The following is a 23,469-nucleotide window of genomic DNA, read 5'->3' on the forward strand; positions in this document are numbered from 1 at the left end:
GTGTTGTGGGGTTACTCTCCAAATTTACGCGTTAGATCGCGTACATTTCTATTACATTTATATTTACGCGATCTAACCCAACAACCTCTAATATGTATAATATTGGTCGTGAACGCCTACGTGTTAAACTAACTCACCTCATTCATCATTAAACACTGCCTTTGAAGATTACATAGAACATGGTAGACATGAGTTCACAATGTGTCTTCTGAAGTCATCAGCTGGTATTCCAACTTAGACATCGATTTATAGTTGATACTCAAAATCATATCACTTCGAAAGAGAGCCGAGAGGGAGGCGGGGAGATTCAATGACTCATAGTTGGGAGACAGCTTTGCTCACTTGCAGGCAGGCAACGGGAAGGAAGGGGTGAGAAGGATTAGCGGAAGGTGAATGGATGAGTAAAACGAGGCGAGGTGAGACTCGAGAGAGGGGAGAATGAGAAGATGGCGAGAAACGGCATGGAAGGGATTAGAACATTCCAAGAGGCGGGAGCGTCACACCTCAGTGAGTGAGAGCCAACGCAGAGAGCCGAGGGAAAGGATCAGTTGAAGACATGAGGATTTGGGAGAGAAGGATGGACGGGGGGGGGGGTCAAGAAAGGAGTTAAAAGGTCACCTCGAGCTTTTGTCCGATAAATTACTTGTATCGAACGTGTCTTTGAAGAGAGCTTCGAGGTCCGGTGACTCATAAGAGGACGCCTTGTGTGTCCTGCTGCCTGTATTGAGGTCGCATTGTACAGCGGAGTGCAACACAGGGTCCAGTTTCATTAAAGTACAGTATTAGCAGAAGGCAAGATTATATATATACATGTAAAAATATATACTAGTCAAACTTAAACTTGCACAGTATATACATTTAAAAGTAAACTGAGACTAACAGGAATTGACATGATAATAAATTAAGCTATTTATCCAGACAAATGTTTCCTGAAGCTTAAGACGTTTATTTTTAATCCAAGGATCGTCCTGTCCTTGTATATTTAACCAGGTCCTTTGTAGCGAGTTCTTTTCACGTAGGAGGACCGAGAGAGTGCCTGGAGAAAAACCCAACCTATCCAAGGGGTCAATCCGCAAAGGATCATATTCAAGAACCCATTCGCTGCGCCACTACCTCGTAGCGACGTTAACATGCATCTTCGTGATCCGCCAACCCTCGCCACTTAAGATCCGATGATTCCCTGTCTGCGATGTCCTGTAACCGCCATCACTGCCGATCGTCTTGAGACGGTCATCCTTTGTGTAACAGCTGCTTGGCCAAATGGGCACCACTGGCTGTTATAAAGTCTGCGTCTGTGCATTGCAGGCGTGCAAAGGGGGCGATGGGAGTAACAATAAAGCCCCCGATTCAAACCGAGACATCTCCGACGTTCAGCGGAATTCATGTAAAGCCAATGCAAAGTTAAGGTGGGATGGAATAACTTCAGGTATTCTAGATTTGAAGCTTTCGTGACTGCAAGGAATCATCTTCTCAGGTTTTTTCGGTAAAGTCACGTAGAAAGTAAAATAAAATAAAAACAAAAATCACGACGTTTCGGAGGCAACACAAGTCTCCGTCATCAGGTGGGACCGTCACAGCCAGATTAGCTGTATCAAGTGAGGCAATGATTCAAGATGTAATCCCTTAAAAGCGAGTTGAGGGGGGAGGGAGAGGGAGGGGGGAGCTCATCAGACTATGGTAGCCAATGAAAGGAACGTATCAGGAGGGAAGGGGGGCGAGGCCAAAAGGGTGGGCGATGGACGTGGAAGCGCTTGTGCCCAAGCGGCCAATTACTGCACACGCCAACACAATGGAGCGATTGTGCGCAAGCGGCCAGCCACTGCACCCGCCAACACAATGGGCAGAGAGGAGGAGGGGGAGGTCTAATACACATGATAGACAAAAAAACGAAAATGATGATGGGTACAAACTTAGGGGGAGCTCATCAGACTATGGTAGCCAATGAATGGAACGTATCGGGAGGGAGGGGGGGGGGCGAGGCCAAAGGGTGGGCGACGGACGTGGAAGCGCTTGTGCGCAAGCGGCCAATTACTGCACAGGCCAACACAATGGAGGGAGAGGGGGAGTGGGGGGTCTGATACACATGATAGACAAAAGAACGAAAATGCCCATGTTTATACCAATGCTGGCTGAACAATGAAGAGAGTACTGTTAAAATAACTGGGGATGTTAACACTCGGTAAAGTACAGTAAAATAGTGCCTGTCAGATAAGATGGTCCAAAAAATTTGTGATTAAGTCTTTTTTGCGTGGTTGATAACATCTTTCCAATGATTACTAAGTTTGTACCCATCATCACGGTTGAAATTATGTCTGTGTTTGTATATTTGTATGGCTTCGTGTACAAACCTTTGATGGTAGCCGGGAGGTTTGCAGAGAACCTTGGTCTCGGAAAAGACAATTTCATGAGAGCCCACCGAGTTGTAGCAATGATCAGGTATGTGAATAGTTATCTAAAGGAACATTTGCACTTTTTAATGTTAAGTGTATGGCAGATGGACAATTCGTGTTTCAGTTAACGGCTTTATTATACAGCGCATCATTTAGACCGACGCTACTCATACGCTTTCAAGCGACGTTGATGTCTAATATACACAAGGCAATGCTGCCTCGTCTTGAAATAAGTAATCGAGTGGCATGCGCACATCACGCCGCACACCTTGACGCGCACACGTCGTCGCTGTTCGCTTACGGTCTCTCTGAACTGTGTGCTCGTGCATCATCCCGTACATGAATACACTCACGTAGAGAATATGGCGCAGCTTTCCGTGATAGTACTGTTGGCCTTTGGCAAGATATGACAGCGTGGCTGTGACAAGGGTCACATTGCAATCGCTTCAACAGGGTGTTACTGTCCGTTTAACATTTCGTGCGAGTTCACAAACCGCCTGCAATGTTGAAGCAACAGGGTTGAGCACAAACTGCGTGGGCGTTCATATGCTGAACACGTCTCGATTCATCCCAACACGTGCAGCGAAATGGTCGGACATGGTGCCATACAACGCCCCGTGGTGCAAGCAGAAAACACATCAGAGCTGCACACAGAGAGCAGCACATCCGTGAAAGCCTACGCAGTACTTTCAAAATCTGTGACACGCAAATAAGGTGGAGTTAACTGTTTTAACTAACGTAATAAACAACGCGTATAATCTGAACAACCAACCGTGTAGAATCATTAACCGAGCTTGATGTTTGGCGACATTTGAACGCGCATAGTCCAGCAGTGAAAAAAGATGCCAATGTCACGATTTTTAATAGCCACGGTGATTTCCTGCTCAAATGAGCATTGTGGAATTGGTACACATCTACCGTTTACAGCCACGAGGCAGTGGTGGAAATTCTGCAATCCTACATCAGCGGGGAGTCACTCCGTAGGACAACCACTGATGGCTCACCAACAAAGCGGTACTCCTTTTATTGACCCTGGAGGGATGATGGACGGAGTCTATCCCTAAACCAGGGTGTGACCTTTTAACCTTTTGATTGCGAGCAGCTCGTTTTACCCATGAGGCACCTCCTATAAAAATTAAGTTTCCGTGACAAATTCTAGAATAGCTAAAGATAATTTAAAGACTGAAATTGATGATGATGATAACATGCCAATTGTACAACTTATATTTATTAAATATACCAACAACATTCACGTTTAAGTATTATTTAAAGGGCACTCACATACTGAAAATATCTTAATCTATGTAATATGTGTTCGTTGTTACATGCTAACCAACTTGCAATTGTGTAAACCAGTACTGTGGTTGTATATTGACACGTTTCAATCAATGTCTACGTAAACTAAAGATGGTATACGGATTGATGTGTTTTTTTTAAGGATGCAGAACAATTTCAGTTCAGACAATTACGTTTTTTTTCTATTTCATCACTGAATTAGCTATTCTGGTATAAAAGCTGCATCTTCGAGTTTCGAGTGTGTCTTGTTTCACCAGCTGAGGACTCAAGAGACCACGATGAGTCTGATTTGCAAGAGTGCCCTGAGACATTGATATACTTAAGTTCAAAATTCATTTTCTTTAGGTTGAAAACTGAGAACTGCTTCTTGTGGTTAGTTTGCGTTGTCATTCCCCCCACACCTCCGATTAGCACGGCTAGCCACGTACGGTGCGAAATAAGTTCAACAAACGTACAGAAGGGGGCGATGCTTGCTAAATAACATCCCAATTGGGCCCTGACTGGCACACAGTGGGCCTCCTCTTGCGAATGACGTCAGGGCATCTCTAACGTCCACTGCGAAGCAGACGGCGTGTGGTATTTTTGCAGTTATTACATCACCGCAGTAAAAACGTAATCATGACATCAAGGTGCAACTTACTCACAACAGCAACAACCGCCATTTCACCACTAAGTAGTGGTGAAGTCACCATGGCGCTTGTGCCAGGCTATGTGCACTTTAAGGGCACGTTAAGTGTCGAACGCCCGCTGGCAGGAGGTCACGGGACAGGCCGAGGTGCCATTGGGTTTACTGACTGGACTGAGATGACTGGCAGATGCACCACCTGTGCCCCCTTCTGTGCCAACACAAACACACACACAGATACGCACACATACGCTGTGTACATGTTTGCATACAGGAGAACTCCCCTCATCCGCGACCCTATTATCCTCGCCCCGATTATCCACGACCCCTATTGCACACGGCTCCTATTATCCGTGGGATGTGACCAATCTTCTCTTATCTGATGCTCTTACTTGGCTGCAGGTCCCTGGCTTCCATCATCTCCATCCTCCACCCCCGATCTCCACCCTCCTCTTCTTTCAATCCCCATCTCTTCCTTTCATTCTTTTCCTGTCCATTCTTCCTCCCGTCACGTCCTTTATTCATCAAACCGTGCCTCTCACTGAATGTGTCCCCATCCAGCTGATTACTTCCATGACACATGAATTCACTTACAAGTTCCACAACAAATCCCATTATCTGTGACGCTGTTCTTATTACGCACAATTATCTGAGATTTATTTCCCCATCCTACATTGAGGATAAGAGTTCAGCAGGCATTGGCATCCTGTTATCAGCGATTATCCGTGAATTATTTTCACGGATAATCCCGTGAAAATAATTCACGCAGCTAATTCACTTATCCGTTAATTATTTTCACGAATAATTGGACTAGAATTGCGAATGAGCCCGCAGTTGAAAGGATCTGCGATATTTTGGTCCTACCAAATGGCCACGGATAAGAGGAGTTACTGTTGACGGTCACATTATTTCCTGTTTTACTTTGCTTATGCGTCAAACATCGAGCTGGACGTTGAGCAATTACTCACGATTATTTCCGAGATAGACTGGGCAACAACAAAAAATAACGCCATTGCCAGATGGAGAGAGTGAGACGTATGAGCCCGGTCTGTTGACGGAAATAAATGAGACCAGTGTCAGACTGTAACGTCATCTAACCACCTCGGGGTTTTCACGTCTTCAGTCTGCGGCATTCGGCAAAAAAAAGCAATCTGTTAAAAGCACTCGGCATTAGGAGGCGCAATGAAAGTGCAGGAATTGCAACTTCTGCTTCCTCCATTTCATCATTTTTCCCCGTGTGACCAGATTATTGTTGCGATGTCTCTTAAGCAATCGTTAGCTGTCCGGAAGTTGCTGTATCTATGACTGCAGATATGTTATATATATATGTATGTGTCCTCTGGGTTGACACGGCTGTAAAACAACGTATAACTGCAAATGGCAAGCAGCTGCGTATCACGTAATTCAGTGGGCTGTAATGTTTCAGTTGTTTTAAAACTGTTCTTTATTCAATCGCAGTTCGGTAGGACAGTTACATGGAAGCATGTGCTTCTGTTGGCATGCAATGTTGTTCAGTACATGCACCGTTATTGAAGACCCCCCACTATATACACCCGAGTGTCATACTAAGCTGTTCGCAACCTGGGGTTAAAGGTTGCGGCATTTTGTTTCTCTCTCCCCAAATGCCGACGTTGTATCCGTTCGACGCTTTCACTCGCTTGTGTTGTAAGATGTTATGCAGTCCTGTACAACTGCAGTTATGATTTGGCTCTACCGTGATGAATGCTTTTGCAAAGAAAATGTCATCGCCCCACATGATGGCATCTTAGCGGATGGACGGGCAGACGTATCAAAGGGATTTATGCGCACGCTCACGCGCGCAATATGATTGTGCACTGTACCCCACACAATTTGCCGTCAAATCTTACTCTAGAAAGGCGAAACGCCAATAAATGTTTCATTCAAAATGTGTTTCTTTTGGGTTAATTCGTGTCGGTACAATGAAGGTGTAATGTAACATCTTAAACTCTAGGTAATTTTAGACATTTTACCTACACGATATAACCCAAGAAAAGAAGCATGAATCATAGTATCACTCGCGAAAGCCTACGTGATGAAAAAAAGAACAATACACCACAAGGGAACGAATAGAAATTGCACAATCCTGTGTGTTGCTATTGACCATGCGGGCCGTGTCAGAGTTTATCATTCTATTAGTCGTCAAACAATCTGAGACACAGTGTTATGTGTGTTGTCATTGTTCATTCCGTAACACTGGCCGAGGTGGTTATTGTTGAACAAGATGAAGATTAACGCGTGCATCGTTAACGGATGAACCCAACGACAATCTTCGATTTGCACACATCTCACCTGGATATAGACTCCACTTCGTGTTTTGTTTTCTTGTAGAAGTCATTGCCCGTTACACCACACCAACTGATGTTGTCCCACCACAGGTTTCACACGGGGTACGAGCGTCGTTGCGATCCAGTGGCCGGGTTTTATTTGTTTGTTTGTGGTTAGGCTCCACGTTAATTCCCAAGTACTGTCAGTTCACATTTGGAAATGAACAATAAACCAGAAAACACGAGCTCAGCCCGCTCTATCCGTGCCGCGTGTGTCTTGTTGTTGAATATCTCTGACCGTGAAGGGGGCGAATGCGGTCAGGCGAGTACAAAAAACTCAACGAATGTTGTCCAATATCGCGCTGTCCCCGAATTAGCATTTGGCTACGGAGCCGCTTCCTCTACCGCCGCTGTCACGAGTGAGTTCAGGTGCAGCCCTGCAGGTGTCTGCTCACAGCCACTGGCGGCAGAAAGGCCTCCACGGGAGGTAGCGCTGTAAACCCCTCTCCTCTACCCCCCTCTGCCCATTGGCTAGCTGTCCTGTATCAGTTCGTCAACGGGCAGCACCCACGCTTTACCCCACCACACTCGACCTGCCCATTGACTAGCTGTCATTTATCAAATTTCTACTGCTGGGTGGACAGCGGGGGACCGACTTGGGGGGTGGGGGGGGGGATTTAAGAAACCTGCACCATCGTTTCAAGAGCCGCGCCGGAGAGGTTGTACCGGCGACCTCTGGATTGCAAGTCCGGCGTGCTCACGATTACACCACTGGCAGCCATTCTTGCATCCATATACCGGAGGGAGGAAACTGCAAATTGACCTGTGACTTGGAGTGACTTGAACGTACGTTGCTATATAAAAATACGGTTGCTTGTGTTTTTCGATTTAAAGCTTTCGTGACTGCAGGGATTCATCTTCTTGGTTCTTTCGGTAAAGTCACGTAGAAGGGAAGTAATAACATAATAAAAATAAAACATAACAAAATAATTATCACGACGTTTCGGCCACAACGCAAGCAGCCGTCTTCAGGTGGAGAACAGGTCTGTCGACAGATCTGAATTCAGATTCTGCCTTCTCGACAGACCTGTTCTCCACCTGTCTGTCGACAGACCTGTTCTCCACCTGAAGACGGCTGCTTGCGTTGTGGCCGAAACGTCGTGATAATTATTTTGTTATGTTGTATTTTTATTATTTTATTACTTCCCTTCTACGTGACTTTATCGAAAGAACCAAGAAGATGCTTGTGCTTTGTCGACTCAACTGTCAAAATGATGTCTGTGAAAACAAATCGTACAACATCAAGCGCTCCCGTTTGGTCGAGGCCACTCTGCAGTAATTTCTAGTCGAGGCCCTTCTGCCAGCAGCGACGTGAGGCGGCCGTTGCGGGTCTGCGCCTTCACCATTCAGAGCATGCAATTGTGAGACGCGGCGTTACAACGCATCACATCTACGAACGCTGCATTGCCATGACGGGGAGCATTGATTGATTGAAACCGTAGGCCAATGTACAGTGGGCCCACAACGTCGTTATACAAAGAGCAGCTGTGGATACTGATGTCCCGTCCTTAGAGGGACACATCGCAAGGTTTGCTGATTTAAGCAATTTGGCAGGCGCACCTGCCCATCACTGTACATCGCCCACAGGGCTTACACCGCAAGACGGTGGCTATCACCACAGGCGTCACAACCGTTTGGCCGAAACATATTATGCGCGTCTTCATGCACGTTCCACCTGGACGCTCTTGCATCCAGTGACAACTTAACCACAGGGTTGCATGGGAGAGTCACAGCAAATCAACGTGTCTCCCCCCACCACTCGAAGAAGTGTGGAGTGATTACGCACCTCCCTCCACCCATAATAGCAGTGCCAGTGGTAAATTCCACATTCCTCTGGCAAGGAGATGACGCTGCTTCCACACAGCAATTGCATACGCAGGAGTGCAACTCTTCGTATGAATCCATCCCGTGTCCACCCAGTTTCAGTTTATTTTTAAGTGCCCTGTGAGGTAAGAAGATTTTAAGTCGGGTTTCAGCAATTAAAACGCACCGTTTCCGTGACAGACATAACACATCACAGAAAAATAAATGAATACAAATTAATTAATAAATAAACGGTAAGAAATCATATAATAAAAAAATGTTAAATGTATGTTTCAAAAGTAATAGCCAAATAATTAAAAAAAGTGCAAGATTACGGATAAAAAAGTGCCGGTGGTAAAAAAAACAACGTTTCCCAAGAAACACTAAATTTAAATCTCCAATAAAAAAAATTCTACAAAATATAAATGCGCCCTGACCAACTGACGTATCACGCCCAGTGCAAAAGTATCAGTGCGTGACGCAGCTGTCGATGCGTGGAGACGCTCGCAAGTTCGACCTTGCCAAGCTCAACGAGATGTGATCTTCATAATCAACGTTTTTGGGTTTAGATCGCGTTATGTATAAATGTGTCGTAACCCTCCACATTTATAAATAACGCGATCTAAACCCAAAAACGTTGATTATGAATAATATTGGTCGCGAAAGCCTACGTGTTAAACTGAGATGTGATCTTAATGTCCCGTACATTCGCTCACGTCTCGAACCCGGCTTGAAGATTTAAAATTTGAGTCCAGTCACCTGTTTGTGTGCACGCGCTGCAACCGCCCATTTCTATAGATGTCCACACATCCCCAGTCATGCGTCGGTGATGCAATGTGGACCGATAAAAAATAAAAAAAAATAACAATATAATACCGTACCGCTGAACATTCGAATGCACTGCTGCGAGTGTGAATTCCACGTGATATCCCTCGCGAAGTCCAACCACCCGGCTCTCCCATTTGGAGCTTCATGCGTCACAGGAGACGCATCTTTAAAAAAAAGCAGGTTAATGTTTACTGGCAATGCATCCAAAATTAAATCACTATCGGCCACTTCTTGGTGCACCGATTACGTGGAGAGAGGCAATTTAGTTTTTTTGTAAATTAACCCGAAGGACACTCTGGAGAATATTTTGTTTCCAATGTAGCAAGGAAATACGAATTAAACTCAAATCGATTTCTGCAATCATTTTTGGTTTTCACTGCGGTATTTGAAGGCTTAGTTGCTACTCAATAAAATAAAAGAAATACATCATCAATATCTCAGCATTTTTCCATTGCTTGTTTCGAAGAGTTTCGCGGGCTCAGCTAATTGGTCGCACAGAGATCATAAGCGTCACCCACAACGCCTGCAGTGTAACGAGGTCCCCTTCATGGACGTATTAAAGAATAACCTCCTGACCTATTTGTTGCAGACGTTTGAGTATGTACGCACGTTGAACCTTTTTCGCACCCTACGTAGCCAACCGTGCTCATCGGATGTGTGAGAGGACAACAAACTAAAGACAAAAATCAGTTCTAAAGAAATAACTGTTCAGCCTAAATTCAAAGGTGCATAGCCCCGGTGGCTTCCTCATTTCGGAAGGAAGAGCTTTCCAGACGGCCGCAGAAGTACGATGCGGTGACCCTCTTTGTTGTAGCTCGATACGCGTTGACAGCGGCATTCTCCACAAAGCCAAAAGCGACAAGGGATCACATCAGACATTTCACACCCGAAAAATGGAGTCTTGAGATTCGGTGGAAACATTAGATATCACACGCGACTTGTGCGATGTTAGTCAGCCCATGGCTGGGAATCAAACTCACGTGGCAGGGTGATGTTCGTGCAATGCCGCTCCACCTCCGAACATTCTGCCATGCGGTAACCGATGAATAAACACACCAGCGATGGCAGCATTTCCTTCGCATCGATTGGCTTCAGCTGCACATCAGAGGTGGACCCTGGCTCGGGTCGATCGACATGTAAATAACGCCACTCTCTGCTCTATACGTTGACCGCGCTTCCAGTGTGCGTGCGTGTGGCCGTCTCCTGCCCCGGTTCGTATCAACCTCGATGTCACGCGGCCAAGAGGGGGATCAATGAGCCCTTGACGGAAGGGCGGGTATGACGTATGGCTTCATAGCGGGGACCGCTTGCAAGCTGCAGCTGCTGCTGCCGCTGCCGCCGCTCCAATGAAGTGCTCAGTGACCCTGCGCACCTCGGCATTCACCACGAACAGGTGGATGTTGTGTTCCGCAGATAAACCGGGCTGGCCGGGTGTGTGGAACCACAACACCCGCACCGGGGTTCCTAGCCCTTGGCCGACGCGAGAGACGCCGTGTAATTACCTGGTTATTCTCACTTGAGCACATTGCAGGTGATTCATGTCAGGGACAGTAATGTGCTGCTGATGATGATAAGTTTCAGACGTGCAATATATGCTTACGTGTGTGTGTGTCTGTGGAAGCGTAGTGCTAAAAGCAATGGAATGAATGATGCTGGTAATCCTGTGGATGCCGTATGCACAAATGGAGACCCAATGAGTATGATGATTTAGACTTGTGATGTGTGCACATAGCTTTAGCTCTTTCTCGAAGAGAGAGAGAACGAGTCTAAGGCGCGTGAAACCACGGACAAGTGGGAAAAGCAGTAAAGTGGTGAGCCGGTGCTACCAACAATTGCCTAATCTCTGCGATCCTCTCTATATTGAGATGTTTTTCAGCCATTTAACATGCGTGTAAACATCATGGACATTCCACCGTCCGACGAATGTGTGCTGAACAACTTCAAACAGAGGATCATCAACCCAGTGAACAACTATGAACCGGTGTGATAAAGAAACAAACTAAAAAAATCCATTAATTCCACACACATACATATCCCAAAGCGAATGAATGGCTATCAGAGCGTAACCTCACGCTGTAAAATGTTGCTATTCCACCCTAAGCCATCATCATCATCCCGGTGAAGCAAATTCAAAAGCCCAGAACGCACAGTGGCAATCGGCAGGGAGCTTGAAAAAGGGCCTTCCCCGGTTTGACCCGCGACGGAGAATGAGCACACGGAGCAGTGTGTGAACCGACCGTAATCAACCTGCCACTGAAATAAATTCAGCCTCTGTTGCCGACAAGAGCACTGTTTCCTGTCCTATTTCCAGCCTTAATCTAGGCTCGCTAACATCACGGTCCCCTCACTCCCCCCCCCCCCCCCAGCAGCCTATATGGCTCAACAAGTGGTCGCTTTTGTATTCGCCTAGAGATTTTGAATCACACACAAAAAACAATAACGTATTTCGTGTTGTTTACAGACCTTTGGTAACCCACTGCCGGTTGTACGCCTCCCCTATGCCATGGCGGTCATGGGGATTGTTGGAACACACTTGATCAGGCTGGTCAGTGTGGGGTGGTGGAGGGAGGTCCCAGCTACCAGTTTGGATATCAGCGTGGCCACGAACCGAGTGTCGCCTCCACGGGGAGATGCGTCTAAGCTCCCCGCGCCGCTCCTCCGTGCTCAGTCACGTGGTATAACCTGCGAGTCATTATTCTGTAGTTATTTGCAATCATCGATCATCACCGAAGACTCCAAACTCTTTTTTTAAAGCACGCCAACACGTTCTGCGTTCATGGGCATAGCCAATTAAACATCTTGCGAAGCATTTCTTTCAACAAGTTTGGTGATTATTGTCAGCTCTGCTGATTTTTTTTTTTATACAAATTTGCTCCACTTTAATGTGCTGGGAGGAATAGTGTTGAGAAAGTATTTTTTTTCTCTCTCGCACAAAATTTAAATTGATTTCTTCTTGTACTTAACATAAGCACGGAAGTGCGCTGCATTGCTTTGGGACAATGTGGGTAAGGGATGAAAATAAGCAGAACTCGAGTCTGTATCCACATATAAATAAAATATGTTAAGTCCATCGGCCAACTCCCTTTCCTGACCAATGCTATCAAGCAGCAAACTCTGGACTGGTTTCGACCTTCTGGGTCTCATCAGCTTAGACACATGGTGCTTGATCATATTGATCCAGAAAGCCATGAGGCTGAGTGACTGTGACGTATTTAATATGAGTTAGCTCTTTCAGAATGTTACAATGTAATGCTCAGTGTTGGTTGGCACGTGAAAGTCATGCGGTTTAATTGGAAGGAGGCTGAAATGTCCAGACTATACTCGAAATCAGCATTCCAGTTGGCCTTATCAGAAGCGGATAAATGCATGGAATTGGCAATCTGCCCTTAACAAAAAAAACCTGTCTACTGACATCCGATTAACATAATCTTTGGGTCACTTTGCATTGTGGCTCTGCTGAATTGAATGTATAATTGCTCAGCCTTTTGTCAATCCACTGAGCACTTGATGAAAGCCTCCCCATGTCTTGCCACGGGTGTTCGACTTTACTTCCCTAAGCTGGTCCGCGCGGTTTGGTTACAGTGCGGAGTGAGAGGGCCTTGATTCTATCTTAATTTTAGAACTTTCGTGACTGCAGGAATTATTATTTGGTTCTTTCGGTTAAGTCACGTCTAAAGATAAAATAATAAATTAAATTAAATAATAGAATACGACGTTTCGATTGCAACACAAGCAATCATCATCAGGTATAATGAAATAGCGACATAATATCTAACCAGAAAACTATAGACAGACATATTAGCAGACAGATATCACAAGATACATACATAGCGAGAGCAGCACAGGTGACAGAGAGGGGTGATCGTCTCTGTGGGGTGGCCTTAAATAGACAGAGGGGGGGCGGAGGCAGAGAGAGGGAGGGGGGTTAGAAAAAATTAGCATATCAATGAGTGGTCCAAAAGAAAACGTGGTGCTGCGAGTACGATGGCACAGCAAGCAAGCCTGAAAATCAGGAGAAAGACACACTAAAATTAAATAACCTAGTAAAATATCGAAATGTAATGTAATACATGCAGTCACGAAAGTTCTAAAATTAAGATTGAACCACTTCTACGGGGAAGTTTTAAGCTTATCTTTTTTCTCTCTCTCTGGCGACTTGTTTTCTCTGCCTGTGTCCTCTTTAGAATGTTCACACTTAAATTCTAACTTAGCAATCTTTGAAATACGTAATCAACCAGGCTATGCGTTAATTGTGTGTTGACCGACCCTCTGTGTTGTATTACATTACATTTCGATATTTTACTAGGTTATTTAATTTTAGTGTGTCTTTCTCCTGATTTTCAGGCTTGCTTGCTGTGCCATCGTACTCGCAGCACCACGTTTTCTTTTGGACCACTCATTGATATGCTAATTTTTTCTAACCCCCCTCCCTCTCTCTGCCTCCGCCCCCCCTCTGTCTATTTAAGGCCACCCCACAGAGACGATCACCCCTCTCTGTCACCTGTGCTGCTCTCGCTATGTATGTATCTTGTGATATCTGTCTGCTAATATGTCTGTCTATAGTTTTCTGGTTAGATATTATGTCGCTATTTCATTATACCTGATGATGATTGCTTGTGTTGCAATCGAAACGTCGTATTCTATTATTTAATTTAATTTATTATTTTATCTTTAGACGTGACTTAACCGAAAGAACCAAATAATAAGGCCTTGATTCTGTCTGATATCGACATATCACTCCTACCGACGTGACCCAGGACTGGGACTTGAACTCAGCTTGTTGGCATCACCCAACACTTACCCCTCCGCCGTGATGAATTAAACACAGGATATTAAATATATATTTTACGTTAATTGTATATAGGTTTGTAAGCTAATGCTAATTTATATACATATATATTTGGGGGGAGGGGGGGGGGCGGTAATAAATTATATCAGCTTAATTTATGATGAAAATGTATTATTGAAGAAATACCTCAATCGAGACCCAAACATCGCATTTCTTGCATTTGACATTCCTCTGGTGCTGATGATGAGATGAGGAAGGCAGACAACCGATACAAATGCTTCCTGACAATATTTCTCTAGAAAACCAATATGCTGATAGACAACGAACAGAGGATGTGTTTGTTTCCGCAGAGAGACAACGTGGAGTTAGTTTAATGTCTGCTCTTTGAACAGGAGACACAGACTCATTTAATATACGTAAATTTAATATATATTATTTTTGCTGTTGTAATTTCAAACCACCGTAGGTTATTTTTTGGTGTAAATTAATCTAGAATATTAGTTGTGTGTATTTGTGGGAGACAGACTGTGTGCAACCGCCGTGGGATGTTGTAGTGGGTGATCTTGTTCATGGACAGATGGTGTTTATAACAGTATATTTCGGTTTACATTTGACAACAGATGGCTGGGTGTTGGCATCGCTGATCATTATAGTCGGGTGGTTTTCTGTAAAAAATGTTTTTTTTTTTGTAAACGTATCATCGTGTTGTTTACAGTATTTTGCCAAACGAGTTTAACCACTCCTGCTCTTTAATAGCAACCAAGCCGAACTGGTGATTGATACAGCTCGGAGTTTTAATAACTTAGACATGTAACATTTGTTTTTTGTTTTACTTACTTAAAAGGGTATGCATACCATTAATATTCATTAATTTAAAAAAAATTAAACACATACAATGCAAATAGTCGATTTAACATCGTAGGCTTACAGGACCAATATTATCCATAATAGAGGCTCTTTTGGGTTAGACCGTGTAAATATAAATGTGTTGTTAAACCTGCCACCACCTGACACAGACAATCAGTAATGTTTACCACGAAAACAAAACATGCCAATTCGTAAATGCAAATAATATTGGCCAAACATCCACATTGACTACAAATCACTCAGTTGGGATTACACCTCGTAACAACATCACCCCCTCCTGCGACAACTTGGCAGGACCCTCCTGAGAAAGAGCCTTGAGCCTCAGTAAGGCTGTCCTGAGTAAACTTGCTCAAACGTTATCATGCGGCATCTCTTGCGAATCAGATTGAGGTTGCATGCCAATTAATTAAATTAGCGTCGTGATTAGAGCGCGTGGTTTGCAACAGGAGGGCTTTCAAGCAAAGACGAAGCAATTAGATAATTGCATCGATAAAACAATGAAAATTGTAACCGACTAATTTTTGTGGTTGTGTAATTGTTGGTTCCTTTAAAAGTGACGGTTCACCCCCACGCCGCGCCTCCCGAAGGCAGGAAACCCCCACCTGCAAGTCACGCTCAGGGTGAGGCCGCTGATGACAAGTCACTACGTACCTCCACACCACCTCCCGTCCAGTGGCACACGTTGAAATATTGGTGAGATGTTTCCCACCTGATGACGGACGCTTGTGTTGCGCCTGAAACGTCGCGATTTATTTTATTTTCTACCTATGTGACTTTACCGAAAGAACCAAAGAGTATGGATTCCTGCAGTCACGAAAGCTTCAAATCAAGATTGAGATATTTCCTCTCAACTATTTTCGTGTTATCCGACTAGTCGAGTAATCAAATCGATAATCAGCAGATACATCAATTAGTTAAATAATCGGATTGCAGCCCAGCTCAAGCTCGAGATTCAGGTTGCTTCAGACCTTCATTGCTTCAGGGTCAATAAAATGTGTTCCACTTTTATTTGTGACGCTCAAATACGCAACGTTGTACTGCATATTATTTTGAGGCGTGACATTTTACTTCCCATCTAAGTATTATTTACCCCCCATCTAAATATTATTTATTCGCTCTACCGTGAAACATAGTCCGCCGCAACATTGTTTGGGCTAATTGTACAATAATAATAATAACAATGATGAGAAATTCAACAAAATTACAACCACACAGCTTGTCCAGCAGGTGTCACTGTGGAAATGAAGCGACCATTCAGTCACGGTGGGTCTCCTGGCTGGGTTCAAGCGCCCGAAGCGCATTGAACTCGGGATTGAAAAAGCACACAACTTCACAGAGAGAGGGAGAGAGACGACGGGAAGACAAATAGGTTAACTTTCTCTCACTCGGGCCTAAGGAAGTGTCATTATTCAAAATGTTAGTTTACAACACCGCGCATGCCATCGTGTTACTTTGAGAGGCAGCCTATTTAGCTAACACACAACATAACTCCTCTCTATTTATGCTGGATAAATCCGAGAAGCTATGCAGGTTTTTTTGTTGTCAGGGATGTCTTATGACAGATGTATTACCCGTGGCCCTATTATACACGGGACCTGTAGGCTCTGAAAACAAAAACCTTCGATTATCTGCAGCCATATTCTTCCTATTATTCACACTTTTCCCCCGCAGATAAGAGGAGTGAATATTTGGCTGCTATAAATGTCAACATTATAAGCCACTTCGTTGAGTTATAATTTGTGGCCAGGTCGCTTCTGAAAATAAGATCTACACAGCTCAGTGAGCCTTACGTTGTAGATGAAAAAAAAATATTAAATTAAAATATAATTCACGGATAAGCGAGTGGCAAAAAGGATATGCGATGTTTCTGCCCCACATCAACGCGATTACGAGGAATGATTCTGTACTGCCTTGGCAATCACGATTTATTTGTTTCGCGTGAAGCCTTCATAAGTGTCCAGGGTTACGTTTTGAAAGGTGTTCCCTTACAATTCTGAAGGATGTTGGTGTGATGGTGAAAACACTTTCAACTTTGTATGGACGAGGCAAAAACAAACCCTACTTGCCGTACCTTTCTAAACGGGGTGCATTGTTGTCTACAAGTTCAGGCTTCGTAGTGAAGAACCCGAGCCTCAACACCACCCCATGGCAGCAGCTTCACCACCACGTGTGGACATTATGACGATGGCACGAATACAACGTGTGGACAACGTGGTGGTTAGCAGAGGGCGGTGCCGCAAAACATCCATTGTTGTACTGCACTCATTACCCCCACGTCTATGCACCCGGCACTCACCGGTCAGCACTGAACCAGTGTGTGGTGAAGTATGGTCATCTAAAGCCCACTGCCAGTATGTGGTGCGGGGATGCGCTGCGTTCATGGATTCAAATCTGGCTCAGGAATAGTGGCCGAGTTATGTTCAAAACAGCGAGAGAGCAGCAGACGGAGAGATACAGGAGACACTGAAGTGGTTACAATGCGAGCTTATGGAGAAAGGTCTTAGCAACCATGGTTGTATACGTTGTTTTTGCTTTCAAAATGTGCCCAATTTTTCTTTGATAATTTTCAATCCGGGTGGATAAAGTGCGACAGAAATGAGTAGGAGAGAGGTTGCCTAGTTGAAGATTTCTGCCTGCTTTAGAGTGATTAAGTTTAACACAAGCTTTGCAAACGTTACGTTTGTAAACCTTATTTGGTCCATTCATGCTCCAATTGTGAACGATGTCTTTTCACGAATTAAACAAGTAATTCCAGCACACGGCGAATTAGCACAACTTCTAAAAGACAACATTTTTTATGTTTATTTTACAAAAAAATGCAAATACAAAATAAAAGCCTCAAATGTTGCTTTTACACAGAACATTAATTTATATTCACACCGTCTCAGATGCACTAAGCATCTTTCAGTGGGCATCCAATGTTCCCAACAGAGTTTTTGTTTCGTTTAGAGTTCCTTGTTTAAGGCGTTTTTTTTTCACTCTCCGCCCACAAAAAAAAATCTCTTTCAAAAGTTGCGCTCCCTCTGACGCTCCTACTCGGGGGTTTTAAACTTTTACGGTCGTCGCTCCACCCCCTCCAACGCAAACTTCTCAAATGCTATTTGACTGCCCTCCCTTTTGAGGTCTCTCCCCCCCCCAAGTCCCTGCACTTAACACCACCCACCCACCCGAACCCACCGGGAGTTTGGAAGGAGGGCTGCTGCTGCTGTTCACAGTAATCACACTCAGACCTAATTCATTGCATGCGTGCAACAGAGGCACACACACACAGGACAAGAGCCTCTTCCTTACGTCGGCTGCTGCCGCGGCTGCTTCTGTGCTCGGGACAAACAGGACTATCGACCCATTCTATTGCCCTCACTCTCTGCCTCTCTCTCACAAACACACATATTTACACACGCGTGCGCTCACGTGTACACACACACACACACGGGTGCACACACGTGGACACACGCACGCGCGCGAGCGCATAATCTTGGTACATGTTGAAGATCCCCCAGCTCATCAGTCCTGCAAACCCTATCAGCAACCGGTTTGTCCCGATACACAAGTTATCAAAGTTGCGTCAAGAGTTGAATGAACATTTCTCGAATCGTTTGAAAGCGAGTTGTCCCCGGGTCTGCTCGAGCTGCCCTCCCAGCTGGGCTACACATTCACGGGAAGAGTCGACGCACGTGGCGGCAAGTCCCGGGGTGGATTACAACTTCGACTCCGACCGGCAGGCATCAAGATGCGGCGGCAACCCGAGTTCCTACTCCTCTTCCTGCAAGTCTTGGTGTCTCGCGCAGCCTCGGCGCACGGGACGGGACTCCAGGTTGGAATGTACGTATTGTGTGCACTCTACGAAGACAAGATGATCCCCCCCCCCCCCGTGTATAGCCTGTAACAGACTGTCGGGGAAAGTGTCGTTTGTGAGTAGCACCCTATGAAGGGTGTGGGTGGACAGCACTACGCCCGGGTCACCTTTGATCTCCCCAGTGGCGATGTTTATTTTTTTTACACATCGCACCAGGTACTCAATTGAGGCTGAGTCGACCTAGGGGGATGTCCAGGACCAGTTCAGACAATCGTCACTGGTGTTGGCCGTGAGGAGGAATCGAACTCGGGTCGCCGGATTTCGTAGCGCAGTTCGATAACCCACTTACACTACCGCTACACCCGCCCACGCATGGTGTGTATGTGTGTGGTGGCCTCATTTGAGTGGTTTTATTGACTTGTACCTTGATGTGGAACTTATCTCAAGTTTCGCGAGTTCACGCTTTTCGTCAATGATTATTGAAACTGTACGGTGTTAGGCTTCCCGGGTCTTTAAAACGTCACGTGCAAAGTTTACGTCCAGAATCCACTTCGGGTGGTTCGTTAGAACGCGTTGACACAAAACTGCGAAAGTCCCTTCGGACACGTGCAAGGGAGAGAGAGATGCGCGCTTGCAATTACACTGAGAACCAGAGAGAGGAACACGGTGATTAGAGAACGCACGCAGACCTCACGACATCAGTGAAATTGCTGGGACAGGACACGTCATGGCGCACACGTGGTGACGCCCGATGGCCAATTGACGATGTCTCAGTATCCAACGAATGGGACTTGTCCCAGAGGACGTCATATTGAGGAGATGGAGCGATGAAATCAGCCCATGTGGCCGGTGCTGGGTGGATTCATTGCATCGCAGGATCGCGAGATGTGGTGGAGATTTTTGGTGGTCTTCGTCCAGCAGTGGATTGATTGACCGTGGCTGATGATGATGATGAGGAATGGACGTGTTGCCCTTCTCAGTTCCAAGCAGTGCCGGATTATCCGAGTAGCAAAAGTTGCTGCATATGTAGCTACGGGCCCCGCACTTTCAAGGGCCCCGCGCTAAATGCTTTCAAGCTATCAATTCTGTTTCAGTAATTCTGCACTTGCTCTATTACTATAGTGCTATACTGCCTTCGACTTGTATGAACGACCCGGTGTTTAAAGTTAGCGGTTTGTCGTATTATCTGGCTGTATAGCAAATTAAAAAAAAATGCAATTACTTTACGATGCAAGTAAAACATGTGTGTTTAATATTAATGTTTTTTTTTTTATATAGGGCCCCTTTAAACATATGCTACAGGCTCCGCACTAGCTTCATCCAGCACTGGTTCCAAGTGACCTCTTTTTCATTTCGTTTGTATAATGTTAATCATGTTAGTACAGCAGATGTCCACGTGCAAATTACATTGCTCAGAGAGAGAGAAAAAAGATCCGCTATTCACAGTATTCAGATACGCACAATGTTTGTATCGAAACAGTGAAAATCAGAGGCACAGCCACTCTTTAGAAGTTGCCAGTGTTCTACTATCGAAACATTTCCCCCCTGTAATTATCAGATCACAGATATGATCTGCGAAATTCACACCCCGACTTTGTCACGGATAAGCGGAGTTCTTCTGCACTATAATTACATGCAGTATAGACAACCGGTGGCTACCGACTCGGTACTGGAACTACTTTACTGTTCGTGCGTGCACTTAATGGTTCTGTCATCGGCATGGTCACCGTTTATAATCATCACCTTGTTGAAGGGAGAGGGGAAAAAAACACAGTCTGAAAAATACAATATTTTTTTTACTTCCAAAAATGTTGTGGGTGTGTCTCGTAGACATCTCTAAGCATGCTGGCGATGTCCTGACACCCACGCTACCCTCAGTAAGCTTATTGATCAGGGGGACATTTTACACGTGTTTAACCGTGCAATTTATTCATAACGGCGTTACGCGCAGATTCATATGCGTGCTGTGTGTATTCGTTTTCTTACTTACGGGGGGGGGGGAGGGTTCCATCCTTTTGAGAGGCAATTTGAGAGACCTGTCATGTGTTCTTCCAGTCGTTCCGACTTAACCCACACACACAACGACGGTGGTGAGAATGATTGCCGTACAGGGCACGGCAGACACACGCTGCAGCGTTACTTCGGAGGAATGGACAGACGTGAGAGTGGTTGGACGGTCGTGCGCCGGTGGATGACATTTATAATTATTACGTAGGAAACTGCACGTCTGGCAGCACACACCAGAGGACACACGTTCTGACTGTGTGTGTGTATGTTTACCAGTCCAGCGCTACAGTGCGATGAGACAACTGGGATCAATTGGTCATGGTGGAGTGGGAAAGCCGTGACATCAAACGGAGTTACCCCACTCCACCGCCCCCACCCCAATCAAACTAAACACCACGAACGCCATCGGAAACCAGACGTTTAATTGTTTACCTAACGCGAAGCTCAAACGCAATTCCCTCATCATGAGTCTGGACACACAATGGGAATGCGTGCTCCCTACCACGCACAGCTTGCCTCTGCCCTCGTTTAAACGTTTTTTTTTTCAACTATCTTCAGTATTACAGAGCTACACGGTGATGGCAAGTGGATGGGGAGGGGCTGTCCCGTGAGCGATCCAGCCTGCTGCGATATGAACCCAGCGACTCGAGTTCAATTCCCAGCGACGGTTAACATCGGCGGCGCGTGAATTCCTAAACCGATCCCTGGGCACACAGAGGACTTCCTCCAACGCGCACTGCTGATCAGCGCTGCGACGACGCACGGTCGACGAGACATGAGGACGCCTGGATCAAGCAGTGGAGTGACGAAACGTGTTAAATTTGTGCATCCCAGAGTTAAATTTCGATTTAAAGCTTTCGTGACTGCAGGGATTCATCTTCTTGGTTCTTTCGGTAAAGTCACGTAGAAGGGAAGTAATACAATAATAAAAATTAAACATAATAAAATCATTCTCACGACGTTTCGGCCACAACGCAAGCAGCCGTCCTCAGGTGAAAACCATGTCTATCATTCAGACGCTGTCTCCCCGACAGACCTGGTCTTCACCTGAGGACGGCTGCTTGCGTTGTGGCCGAAACGTCGTGAGAATTATTTTATTATGTTTTATTTTTATTATTGTATTACTTCCCTTCTACGTGACTTTACCGAAAGAACCAAGAAGATGCATCCCAGAGTTGTAAGAATTAACCTCCCTCCTCAATGCCCCCCCCCTTTCCTCTCCCTGCCCGCCACCCTTGCCCATTTCCTCGAATACATTTGATGAATTGTCACAATTCCATTACGTGCACGATATATATCGAACGGCGATTGTTGCACGCGATCGGTGTTATTCGATGGTGCCTCGTCACACCTCCGCCCCCAACACTTGTCGCTGGGAGGGAGCATCCCTGCACGCCTTTTAACGATCTCGCAGGATTGCTTCCCTACTGAAACCAGGGGGTTATTTATCTTACGACGAAATGCTCATTAATCACATGTAATGTATGCTAATGTCCTGGGTTTCATTAAATCATATATATAAATAAGTATGGAAATACATTTCCAAATACCACAATTTACCAGGACCTTTAAAGTTATTAGAGCTGTAAATGCCACGTGAGTCATTTACCCATTCATATTCGGTATAATTAACAATATTTTTTTTTTACTTTACATTACCGTCGGATGCATTCATAGGATGGGAGTAAAAAAATCACGCAGAAATACAAACTGAAAAGTCCACGAAGAAGCATGAAGAGATGCATGCTGGGAATTACATGTATAGACAGCCAGAGGAACACGTGGATCCAAGAACACATGCAGGTGAACGACGTCGTTCAAACTGTTACCAAAATGAAAGCGCTCGGGCAGGACATCGCGAAAAGGGGGTGAACGGCAGATGGCCAAGAATAATGAGAATAATGATGGAGAAACGGCCAAGGAATGGAATGCATCCGAGACGACATCGGCTGCGTGGAGATGGAGCGATGGCATCAGCCGTTTGTGCTGTTGGTTTGTTACGTCGCAGAAATGTGATAGGTGGCAGTGTTTTTTTGGGAGCTCTTCATACAGCCGTGGATTGACCATGGCTGCCGATGATGACGAGTTACTCCCTGGGTTTTAATGCTCCGTTTATTTTAGCCCATGGTTAAAGCAAGCGGAAAACATTTTAACATTTGGGCATCTGTAGATTTATATCTAACGACCGTTTAATACATTGGGGATCCCCAACTTGCGATAACAAGTGGGGATCTCTTGATCTATTGGTCATCACACGATCGTTTTCGTGGGTTCGGCATATGCACGTGTCATTAACAGCAAGTGTTACAGCAAACATTTGGTAAAATGTTTAACTGCAAGCCAAGCCCGGCTGACAATAACGAAACCAGCGGGGAACAGTAATGATCAAGGCAAGCTGCCGCTCTGATCTACGGTTCTGCACTTGTGAAAAGGTTCGTCTATCAAGGGAGACTCGTTTAAATTTAGTATGGGAGAGCTGCTGTCTCTTTTTCTTTTTGTAAGTCATGGTCCCTAAGTTAATGTTAATACCTGGAAGGGGATTGCGGGAAGGGGGGGAGGTATACATTCCATCATTCCTCTGGTTATATCTTGAAAATTGATAATTTTCACGTACAAATGTGCTTAGCGTATATCCAGTGTGCTGGCAATGGACATGATTGTCTGATTGTTCGTCAGAGAGAGAGAGGGAATGAAACCGCTGCACCTTTGTGAGTATGCAACTC

The 23,469-nt window shown here is 45.2% G+C and overlaps 1 protein-coding gene across 1 annotated transcript in view; it reads left to right on the plus strand.

Annotated features, from left to right (window-relative positions):
• Positions 1 to 18,086: 18,086 nt before the first annotated feature.
• The window catches only part of MEGF6 (multiple EGF like domains 6), a 268,797-nt gene continuing 263,414 nt past the window's right edge, over positions 18,087 to 23,469 (plus strand). The window contains exon 1 of the mRNA XM_078611384.1: positions 18,087 to 18,765. Coding sequence (XP_078467510.1) covers positions 18,674 to 18,765 — 92 coding nt within the window. The 5' untranslated portion in view covers positions 18,087 to 18,673. The remainder of the gene's footprint in view (positions 18,766 to 23,469) is intronic.

This window comes from Lampetra planeri, chromosome 36 (assembly GCF_965212315.1).
Source record: "Lampetra planeri chromosome 36, kcLamPlan1.2.h2, whole genome shotgun sequence".
NCBI lineage: Eukaryota > Metazoa > Chordata > Hyperoartia > Petromyzontiformes > Petromyzontidae > Lampetra > Lampetra planeri.